Genomic DNA, 11973 nt, shown 5'->3' on the forward strand with positions numbered 1-11973 from the left:
AAGGCTTTTGCAGCAATAATCCATGATGGGGGTAAGCCTGACTCCATGGTACATGCTGACCCAGACAACTAAAGCTGGATTAATGGCCCTGAAATTGGATAAGCCAGGCAAGAAGGAGGAGGGTGAAGGGGGGGCATGACCCACTTGCCTCTCCCAGGGTAAAGTGGGAAGGGTTGTCAGCTCAAAGATTTGGTGTGATTTTTCTGGTGGAGACCAGTGAAGCCACCACTCATGTTTTCAGGGAGAGGAGCAGGGCTGCTTGGTGGGAATACCCCTTACAGAAGTGAGGGGATGATGTTGATGTTCTCCACACACAGTCCATTGCACACCATTCCTCGATGCTTAGTCATGTACATGAAGGAGCTAGGACTACACTGTTAGCTATCTAAATGGTTCACAAGCCCAACTGTCTCTTGCCCTGGACATGTGAATCAAATGAGCCAGCTGGATGGGAGAGGGTTGATGAATGACTGAGAGTCATAGCAAAAAAAATGAATAAATAACAACAACAATTCCATGATGGGGTATGGATTATAATAGGATTTACTCTTAACTAGCATGAATTGTTTCTATGGATGGTGCCTGAATGAGTTTCATTTAGAAGGTTGCAAACCTACTATACACCACCAACCCACCACCAGAATAAATTACTGCTATTATAGCATCTGATGTTGTCAATCTTCATTCATTCTTGACTAATGGGACACGGTTCTGACCCCTCTGGCTGTTATACAACTCGCGTCAGCTAAAAACACTCTCGAGCCAAGACTGTACCCATTATACCCCTCTCCTATTAACTTAGATCTCATTTCCCACATTGATAAGACTCGTCAGCCGATACTCTCCAGCTAAGTGTTTTAATTTATTCTATTTTTTACTATTTTTCTCTATATACCTTCTCCATTTTATAGAACACTTTATTTGCCCTTTCTGTCATATGATCTAGTGTGGTGTGTTTGCATCTAATTCATCTCTACCATTGTTACCTTTTGGTATTTATTATTACCATTGTTGGTAACTCCTCCCCCTTTACCTCTTGGTATTCTCTTCATACCATCACTGATATTTTCTTCCTGATTACCTTTACAGGTATTTCTCTCTACCATTGTTGGCCGGTTTTCTTCTTTCCTGTCCTTCCAGTGTGTGTGTGTGTGTGTGTGTGTGTGTGTGTGATTTCTTTAAAATGGTGAAGAAGCAAAAAGGCACTTCTGGGTTTAAACAGTGCCGGGATTGTGGAAGAAAGATGCCCAACTCTGACAGGCATCTTTCCTGTGTATATTGCTTGGATCTGCCCCATCTAGAAACTAATTGTAAGATCTGCCAAGGTTTTAGTTCTAGAACCTTAGCAGAGTGATGAAATAAGCTTATTTTAGGGGTGTTATTAAAATCATCCTTTGAAGAAGCCCTTTCTAAGCCAGAGTCTTCTAAATTTTCTTGGGTGGCAAAAGCCAGGGTACCTTTTTGGCTAGGCTTGTATAGGCCCTAGGGCCAATAGCCTAGTACCTACCTATGAACCTATGAATTTGAACCAAAAAAGAGAAGTCATTCAGTGCCAAGCTCACCACTGGCACTGGTCTCCAAAAGGCATAAGTCTCCAGTTCCTTCTGCCGCTTTGGAACCAAAGAGTAAGGCCCCAAAACCTGGGGAACTGCCTTTGGCACCAATAGTCCCAACCCCCTTGGTACCGACAGTTTCTGCACTGATCTTGACTACCTCAGCACTGACCTTGATAGTATCAGCACAAAAAATTTCATCAGTGCTGGCCTCTACAACCTTCCACTTGGTTCTGACTTGCCCCTCTGCTCCACAGCAGATGGTGCTGAAGCTCAAAGCATTTGTACCTCCCAGATCAAGATACTCTTGCTCCATAGACCCATTTATAGGTCAACTACCCAGCCCACTCATGGATAGGCTTGAGTCTCCCTTGGGGATGTTGGTCCAATCAACCAGACGTCTTTCCAAAATAGACGTGGTGAGATTAGTGGATCACCTTTTGGTGGCCAGGCATCTTTCCGCACCAGCTCAGACCTCCCTCCCTCTTGGAGTTGACATTTATTTTCCCTGGACTTCCACTTATATTCCTCGTCCAACCTCCCTTTTGGGTTTGGAGCCTGGCACTTCAATTACCCCAGTTCCAACTGCTATGGTGCCAAAAGAAGCTCCTTCTTTGGTACCAGGATCAGCTCTGTCTTCAGCTCCCTAAAAACCAATAGACTCATGGTGCCATAGTTCAGCTGTCAGTTCAGAGGGCTTCGGTTCAGTATCAGTTGTTTGTTCAGGGCTGTCCTCAGAACCCTAGGAGTTTTGGATTGTTCCCTAGCTCCAGCTTTGGAAGGCAGTCCTCCACAATGGGATGTGACCCCAGTTCCAAGGTTGTTTTTCTCACTTCCAGGCTTCCATTCCTCTTTGGGTGGGCCTGCCTTCCAGATCATGGAGAGAGCTTTAGCCTCAGTGGGTTCTCAGATGGCCCCCTCTTCTTCAGAGTGTCACATATTTGTACCTTCTGGACTGCAGCTGTACCATCTCTCACATCGGGACAGCTGACACCGAAATGGCAAGATTTCCCTGTTCAGGGCTCCCTCTTCTTCAGAGTCTTCCTTAGAGATCCCCACTGAGGAACCATCCCATAAGAAGACTTGCAAGATGAAGCATCTAGATTCTCCAGAAGAATCTGTCATGGAATACACAGACTACGATGAAGGGGAGGGTTCCACCTGATCAACCCTTGAAGATGTCTCATTTGGAGACATCCTGAAAATCTTAAAACAGAGGGGTGATTAGAAGTCCACAAACCCATCCTCAGAAGAATCTGTGTTCTTGCAGGCTTCCTGGGTGACCCCACCCACTGATGACCTTATCAAGCTTATCGCACAGTGGGCGTGGAAGACAGCTGATTCTGTAGAGCTGATTCTCCGGAGGCTGGACAAAATCTTATCAACTCCAGAAGACCAACCACATTGGGGAAGGGTTTAGCAGTAGATGCCATGGTGGTGGTGGTGGCAGCTACCAAAACGGAACTTGCCGAGGAGAGTTCCACTCTCTACCTTCCTAACCAAGAGTCTCAGATGATGGAGAGGTTTGGGAAGTGGGTCTTTGCATCATTGACCTTTACTCTTAGGTCCTTGAATTTTATGGCACACTTTACTAGGCTCCAAAGGAATCTGATAAAGGAGCTATCAGATACACTTGCTGGAGCTGTGTCTGATGAGGTGAGTGATAAAGTTGCTTCTCAGCTTGCCACCCTGGAGTCTATATTGAACTCGTCCATGCGGCTTATCACTCATGCCACTGAAGGAATGACTAGGGCAGCGGGTTCAGGCGTTGCCATAAGGCGCCATGCCCAGATGCCCCTGTGTGACTTTGTGGAACCTTTCAAGTCTTCCTTCATCAATACTCCCATTGATAGATCTTCCCTGTTTAACCCTAAAGTCAAAGACACAATAGCCAGATGTGAAAAAGATGGAAAGACCCTTTCTGCCATGGGCATTTATTTCTCTACTCCTTAGCAATCCTACTCTAGGAATCAGAGGAGTGGAAAAATGTGGTCCAAAAAGTCCAAAGGGCCCTTTCAAGACACACGTGGAAAATGCTTCCCTCAGGGCAGAAGGGGGAGTTCAAGTGGAAGACACCCTCCCCATGGTAGAGGAGGTCTTCAAAATCAGGACTCCAGGGATTCCTTCCCCACACAGCCCTACCAACTCTCATGAATGGAGGCCTGAATGCTTACCTCTGGAAGTAGTTGGGGAAGATTTTCACTGCACCACTCAGCCTGGCTAATGATAACTTCGGATACATGGGTGCAGAAATTATCATCAGAGGTTACCAAATTCCCTTTACCCTTTTTCCAAAGATCCCAAAAAGAGTCCCCAGTGTTCCACACAGTCAGAGGGACCAAGCCGCCATAGAAATTCAGAAGCTGCTAGAAAAAAGAGTCATCCAAGAAGTCCCACGAGACCAAAGAGGATCCGGATTTTACTCAAGATTTTTTTTAGTGCCATAAAAGGCAGGGGACTGGAGACCAATTTTGGATCTCAGCCTTCTGAACAATTTCATTCAGCAAACAAAATTCCAGATGGTCATGGTCCAGTCTATCCATCCCCTTCTAGAGGAGAACAATTGAATGTGGTCTATAGACCTTCAGGACGTGTATTACCACAAAAGGATGGACAAAAGCTCCAGAGGGTTTCTCCGCTTCCAGCTGGGAGCCAGTCATTTCGAATTAAGAGTGCTGCCCTTTGGTCACACCACAGCCCCCAGGGTGTTCACCAAATGCATGGCAGTAGTAACAGCTCACTTGAGGCTACATGGATTCCGAGGGTTTCCATACCTAGATGATTGGCTCCTCACCACCCCAACCAGGCTTCTGCTTCAAACCACAGACTTCATACTGAAACTTTTTCAATCTTTGGGAATTAAAATCAACAGAGAGAAATCACAGTTAACTCCCACACAAGACCTAGAATTTATAGGAGCATGCCTCAATATGATTTCTTGTGTAGCATCTCTCCCTCTACACAAACTACAAAAGTTTAGGTCAAAAGTACAACTAATCATTTTCAAAAACAATGCTCCTGCTTTTCTTGTTCTGCAAGCATCGGTTCTATGGCAGCCACCATAACTTTAGTGCCCCTTGCAAGGTATCACATGAAGCTGCTTCAATGGCTATTAGCAGTGCAATGGTTGATACTGACACAACCAATGTCTTATCAGAAATTAATAACAAATCACTGTAAGAAGGATCTATCCTGATGGATAAAGTCAGAGGAAAATCTATGGGGCTGCACCTTCACTCCTTTTCCACCCACTGCCATAGGGACCACAGATGCTTCTCAGAGCAGGTGAAGGGGGCATTACCTGGAAAGAACAGTTCAAGGCACTTGGTCCCTGCAAGAGGCCAATTTGCACATCAATGTCCTAGAATTGAGGGTGGTGTTTCTAGCCTTGCAGGCCTTTCAGTTTGTCCTTCCTTCAGGGACTGTTGCAATCCAGTCAGTCAACATTTCAGTAGTCTTGTACATCAACAATCAAGGTGGAACCAGATCCTACCCTTGTGTCAGGAAGCTCTCAGGATATGGCAATGGGCTATCACTTCCAACTGCTTTCTAATAGCAATGCATATCCTGGGAAGCTTCAACATGATAGCAGACAAACTGAGCAGATGCATCTTCCTGCCTCATGAGTGGCCTCTAAATCCCAAGGTGGATATAAAAATATTTTGTCGCTGGGGCCAGCTTTGCTGCAATCTTTTTGCCTCTCCAATAAGCAACAAATTCAGCAGCTACTTTGCTCTAATTCCCCTGCAGGAGGAGTCCCCAAGAGATGCATTCCTCCACGACTGGACCCCAAGACTATTTTATGCCTTTCCCTGATTCCCTCTCATTCCCCTATTCTTGAAGAAATCCCAAAGATTGGAAAGCAAAGTGATCCTCATTGCACCCTATTGGCCCAATCAAATATGGTTCCCTTTCTTTGGCTTCACCTGATTCGCTGTCCTTAGATTCTGGACCCAGATCCAGACCTGCTGTCTCACCCGCAGGGACTGGTGCATCCCAGCCTTCACAATCTCAAGCTGACAGCTTGATATTTCCAACTCTATTAATTGACAGACAGAGCAAATTACCTTCCCCAGTACAAAATATCCTTCTGACTTCTCACAAACCGTCCACCAGGAAACTCTACCTTAGCAAATGGAAGAGATTTTCAATTTGGGCTTGTACAAATAATTTAGATCCCTTTTCAGACCAGGTTGACAAGGTATTGGAATTTCTGGCTTCCCTTTTTGAAATAGGAGCCTCTGCTTCCACCATCAAAGTCCAATTAGTAGCCATTTCCAATTTCCACAGTGGGTTTGATGATCATCCCCTGATTTCCCATTGATTATGTAAAACCTTCCTTAAAGGCGCTTTACATCTAAAGCCCCCATTCAAAGATCCTACAGCTCCATGGGATTTGGCCTTAATATTACAATCCACGGTGGTGGTGCTGCGGTAGTGTTGCCACCTCACAGTAAGACGCTGTCCGGTTCGACTCTCAGCTAGAGTGTCTTCTACGTGGAGACATGCGTGAATGGGCATACCTTTGTTGAAGGTTGTGCATCAGGGCTGGCAACTTGGCATGTAAAAATCAACTGCCAATCATTAGCGGACCGGAGTTCTGCTGTGGCAACCCCTAACCAGGAAAAGCCGAAAGACACAACATTACAATCCTTAGTCCTTCAGCCATTTGAGCCAGCAGCTACTTTTGATCTCATGTTCCTATCATGGAAAAATCTTTTTCTGGTGGCCATTACTTCTAACAGGAGAGTTTCTGAATTGCAGGCCTTCTGTGTGAAACATCCTTATATGATTTTTCATAAGGACAGGATGTCATTAAGAACCAAAGCTTCCTTTCTACCTAAAGTGGTTTCAGAATCTAATATTAACCAGACTATAAATTTGCCAGTCTTCTTTCCAAATTTTTCAAATTAGGGTGAATATTCCTTGCATTCATTAGATGTTCACAGAGAACTATGTTTCTATCTGGACAGAACCAAATCTTCTAGAAAATCAGATCAATTGTTTGTGTCCATGTCAGGTTCAAATTTAGGTAAACCAGTTTCAAAAGTTACCTTATCAAAATAGCTTAGGGACTGTATTATTTTCATTTGCAATCATAACAAACTCAAGTTTCTTCTGCCAGTTAAAGTGCATCCCACCGGATCTGTATCCACTTCAGCTGTTTTCCACTCCAAGGCTTCCATGGAATAAATTTGTGCAGCCGCAATGTGGGCCACTCGCCATACTTTTATCACTCAATACAAATGGCATATGGCCTCCTCCTGGCTCTATGGTGCTCAGGAATATCCTTCCTTAACGCCACCCAGGATGTAAAGTAGCTGGGGTTCTGTCCCATTAATCAAGAATGAATGAAGATTGACAACATCAGATAAAGAAGTTATGCCCTTACCATAACGTTCCATCTGTGTTGTCGATCTTCATTCATTCTTGGCATCCCACCCTCCAGTCCACTCCTAAGGACTTCTGGAGGTTCGGACCTTTGTTTTGGGAGGTTGTTAGGTTTCAATTTAGACAGGGCTTCTGTTATCCTTCTATCATTAGCTGCAAACTCAATCTGAGGTAATGAGAGGGGCATTATCAGTAGAGTCTTGCCTTGAAAGTTCTTTTGGCTGGCACGAGCTGTATAATGGCCAAGCCAGTTACAAGGGGTCAGAACAGAGCCCCATTAGTCAAGAATGAATGAAGATCAACAACACAGATGGAACGTTATGGTAAGGACATAACTTCTATTTTTTGTTGTCCTATTTTAAAATGAAAAAAGAAGGAACATCTCGTACTCTGTATATGCCATCTCTGACACTGAATACTGACCATGTGCCAGTTCTCAGCTTCCTTCTTATTTATAAGTCACTTGACTGGAATAATGTGTGCAAACTGGAATAGCAGAAGAAAACAAAGTAAAATAAATAAATAAGGATCTGTGCAGCCATACTTCTTAACTGTACAGATTTTCAAAGAATGTCCAGATTTTTATCTCATATTTTTGGTCCATTTTTCATAAAATTTAGGTTTTCTGACAAATTACTAGCAAATCATTAAAGACTAATGTTAAGAAATAATAACAGACATTTGAGTTTCAGACTCCATACCCTTCAGAAAATTCATGCTAATGCAAACCCTGTTATTCTATCAACTTTCTAGGTTTATAAGAACAATATTTAAAAATTATCCCTATTTTTGAGCCTCTTTCCCACTTTTATTTATGGCTTTGTCCAGATTTCTTGTTCTAAGAGGTCGAGAGGTGTGTGTGCAGCTGAAGTTGTGGTGGTGGGTCATGTGTGTCAATACTGTTAGATTTAGTGTGAAGATGTCATATACAGTGGAGCAGTGGTTAACAGATACACATTTCAAATATGGTATATACACAGCAGCACTGACAAACAGAGCATAACACACACACCAAACAAAGCACATAGGTAGCAGTGCAAATATGCATGTCAAGCATAGCACATACACAGCAGCACACACACATATGACAAACACAGCAGTGCAAACAAGCACATCAAGCACAGAACTTATGAAAGGTATCACACAAAAAGTAATACAGCACATTACACCCACACTACACATAGCATGTACATAACAGAGCATGCACACATCAAATACAAAAATGCGTACATATTTAGCAAACACGGCACATTATTTATTTATTTATTTGTGTTTTTGTTCACCAGGAAAGTTTGATTGGGTAGAGAAATCCTTTTCAGGGGAGGCCCGGGATAAAAGCTCCACAAGATAAGCAGTAGTGTACAAACACATGTCAAACATGACCAGCACTGTATACCACTGGTTAAGGTAAAAAAAAATATTCCTGGTATATATGAAAGCAAACAGCTTAACTCCTGTCATTTATCCCACCATCAATACAGAACATGATGGTTGGATATCAGAAATAAAGGTATGGATGGACAGTGGAGAGGGGAGCTAAGTTCAGGTATCAAGGGTGCAGTATAAAAAGAACTGTAAGAGAAAAAAGAAGCAGTATAATTTGGCATTGCACAGCAACCAGACTTGGGTTTTAAACTTACAGCTCTCAGCTGCAATATTTTGTAACCTTTAGCAGATCATGTCACATTTCAAATGTTAGCTCTGAGCACAGGATTTTGTATTTAATTGAACAATTGGTTCAGCAAATAATGCGAAAATGTTTGCTCTCTCATGCTTCCTGTCTTATCATTTCAGACAAGCCCGGTCCACCAGTGAATGTGAAAATTGCTGATGTCTGGGGATTTAATGTGGCACTGGAGTGGAACCCACCCAAAGATGATGGCAATTCAGAAATTACAGGTTACACCATCCAAAAAGCTGACAAGAAGACAATGGTAAAGAAAAAAGATCTAACATAACTAGAACTAAGAACAGTAAACATATTCAGTAATACCTATCATCTAGCACTTTTGAAAAAGATGTGTTCTCCATCTTTATTTTTTATTCTGTTTTAATTATTTACTGTTTCTGCCTTCAGACTTAAATTCATACTAGTCTAAGTATGTTTACCCTTTACACACAACTTTGCAGTAAACAGCCATTTTCTGATTATCTGGTATATATATCATTGAAAACATAACCATGTGCCTGTTTTGCATATATTTGAGAGCTATTTAAAAAGGACCATACATCTAGATCTTATTTTAAGGGGTAGTACAGCAATTAAACCAACCCAAATATATAGCTATAGCTTAGCTTCTTCAGCTTTGATATCTGTATTACACACACACACACACACACACACACACACACACACACACACACACACACACACACACACACGACACACACACACACACACACACACACACACACACACACACACACACACACACACACACACACACACACACACACACACACACACACACACACACACTACTTATTACTGTCCTTCATCAAGCTTACATCACTCTCACTGTGGCTTACATGTTAAAGGGGCACTACACCATTTCCAAATCTAATTTCTTACCTCGGTCCAAGATCTTAACATTACCCCCCACTTTATAAATTACCTCTTTGTGACGTCACTGTAAGTTCCAGCCCAAGTATTGCATTTCTTTTAATTAACAACCATTCTTTCTATTCTTGATTGACTCCCTAAGGAAAAAGAAGAGTAGATGTGTTCCAGCCACGGTTTCTGTACCAGATGGACATTATTTAGTGTCTCATTTTAGCAAGATGGTGAAGAGGCAGGAGCCAGGTGGTTGCTGCATGTACTTCCTATTTTATTTTTAAATAAGCGCACTGAGCTATTATATGCACATTAAGAAATTGGCTCTTCTCATAGTGGTATGCTATACAACTAGCATAACCCCTGGTGCAAAGTATTGGGGGCATGACCAGCCAATCCCGATCTTTCATTAACGCAATACCATTTTTTAAAAGCCATGAGAGAATGGGCAAACTGTACATCAGCACCGTGACTGGAAAAACACTCTCCAGCAGGGTATTAATGTACAAGTAATGCCCGCTGAAAAACAAGTCCACCACTTCACGGCAGCATATCAAGCCACCATGGAGCTTAGACAGAAAAAAACTAATGGCCACCATTACTTTCCACTTGCTAAGCAGTGTTTTTTTCTGTTTAACGAGTGTAAAAAAAAAAAGAAAACAGAAAAAAGTGTATGTGTGTGTATTTATGTGTATGAGTGTGTTTATGTTTCTGTGTGTGTGTGAGTGAATGCATGTATGAAAGCAAAGGAGTGTGTGTGTGTGTGTGTGTGTGTGCGTGCGTGTGCGTGTGTGTGTGTGTGTGTGTGTGTGTGTGTGTGTGTGTGTGTGTGTGTGTGTGTGTGTGTGTGTGTGTGTGTGTGTGAGACCATGAGAGAGAGAGAGTGGTCTTCTGTGAGTGAATGCATGTATGAAAGCAGAGGAGACTGTGTGTGAGACAGAGATTCAGAGACAGTGTGAGTGGTCTTGTATGAGTGAATGCATGCATGAAAGCAGAAGTGACTGTATGAGAGAGAGACTGAGCACGATCTTGTGTGAGTGAATGCATGTATGAAAGCAGAGGAGACTGTGGTGTGCGTGTGAGAGAGAGATTGAGAGAGTGGTGGCTTAATGGCTAAGGTGTTTGCCTTACAAACACAAGGTGCAGGGTTTGAGTCTCACAAGGGATAATTGGCTAGGCTTAAAATGGTCTTGTATGAGTGAATGCGTGCATGAAAGCAGAAGTGACTGTGTGAGAGAGAGACTGAGCATGATCTTGTGTGAGTGAATGCATGTATGAAAGCAGAGGAGACTGTGTGCGTGTGAGAGAGAGATTGACAGAGTGGTGGCTTAATGGCTAAGGTGTTTGCCTTACAAACACAAGGTGCACGGTTTGAGTCTCACAAGGGATAATTGGCTAGGCTTAAAATGCTCGCAAGGGCAGTTAGCTTAGTACTAAACTATGAACCTATGCATGAAAGCAGAACTGTGAGAGAGAAACTGAGACAGAGTGAGAGTGATGCTGTGTGAGTGAATGCATGTATGAAAGCAGAGGAGACTGTGTGTGCATGTCAGATAGAGATCGAAAGAGACTGAGAGTGATCTTGTATGAGGGAATGCATGTTTGAAAGCAGAGGAGTGTGTGTGTGTGTGTGTGTGTGTGTGTGTGTGTGTGTGTGTGTGTGTGTGTGTGTGTACCTCTCAAGTGTCCAAATTTTCGCACAGTGTCCAAAGTTTTGCCTCATTTTTTTTTTGCCTGTTCCTCATAAAATTTGTGGTTTGCTGAAGTCTTGCGGCAAATCAGTAAGAAGTGAATTAATTAACTAATGACAGGCATTTGAGTTTCAGGTTTTATATCTTTCAGGAAAATGCATTGTAATACAAGGCCTTTTATTCTAGCAACTTTCTAAGTTTATAAGTCCCTATTTTGGGGGCATTGTCCCCCATTATTTTTGGCTTTGGCCAGATTTTTTTCTGCTAAGAAGTTGAGACTTATGCTTGTGTGAGTAAATGCGAGTATGAAACCAGAGGAGACTGCGTGTGTTTATGCATGTGTGTATGTGAAAGCAGAAAGAGACTGTGTATGAGACAGAGAGAATGGACTTCCTGTAAAATTGTTGTGTTTTACTTATTTCTTTTTTTAAGTACTATATTATTTTTTATATATAATTTTGGTGTAAAATGCTTCCTCCAACACCATTAACATATACTGCAGACAGTAGGAAACATTAGGCGGAGGAACTATTTTACATCAAATATATATATATATATATATATATATATATATAGACACACAGACACACACACAAAAAATATATAGTACTTTAAAAATAAATAAGCACGTAAAACACAAAATTTTACAGAGAGCCCATTCTCTAAGCGCAATAATGCCCTCCAGGGCGTGTGTTAATGTGTAATTAACACCCTTCCAGGGGTGCAGAGGCCCTGCACCTGCAGCAATGGGCCTCATAGCACCCCAGGGCAGGCATTAATTACA

The 11973-nt window shown here is 42.5% G+C and overlaps 1 protein-coding gene across 3 annotated transcripts in view; it reads left to right on the plus strand.

Moving 5' to 3' along the window:
• The window catches only part of MYBPC3 (myosin binding protein C3), a 627853-nt gene that overhangs the window by 539407 nt on the left and 76473 nt on the right, over window positions 1-11973 (plus strand). For all 3 annotated transcript variants that reach the window (XM_044082825.1, XM_044082823.1, XM_044082824.1), the window contains one exon: window positions 8739-8878. In XM_044082825.1, coding sequence (XP_043938760.1) covers window positions 8739-8878 — 140 coding nt within the window. The remainder of the gene's footprint in view (window positions 1-8738; window positions 8879-11973) is intronic.

This window comes from Protopterus annectens, chromosome 9.part0, assembly GCF_019279795.1.
Source record: "Protopterus annectens isolate FY-2018-M chromosome 9.part0, PAN1.0, whole genome shotgun sequence".
In the NCBI taxonomy this organism is placed as follows: Eukaryota; Metazoa; Chordata; order Ceratodontiformes; family Protopteridae; genus Protopterus; species Protopterus annectens.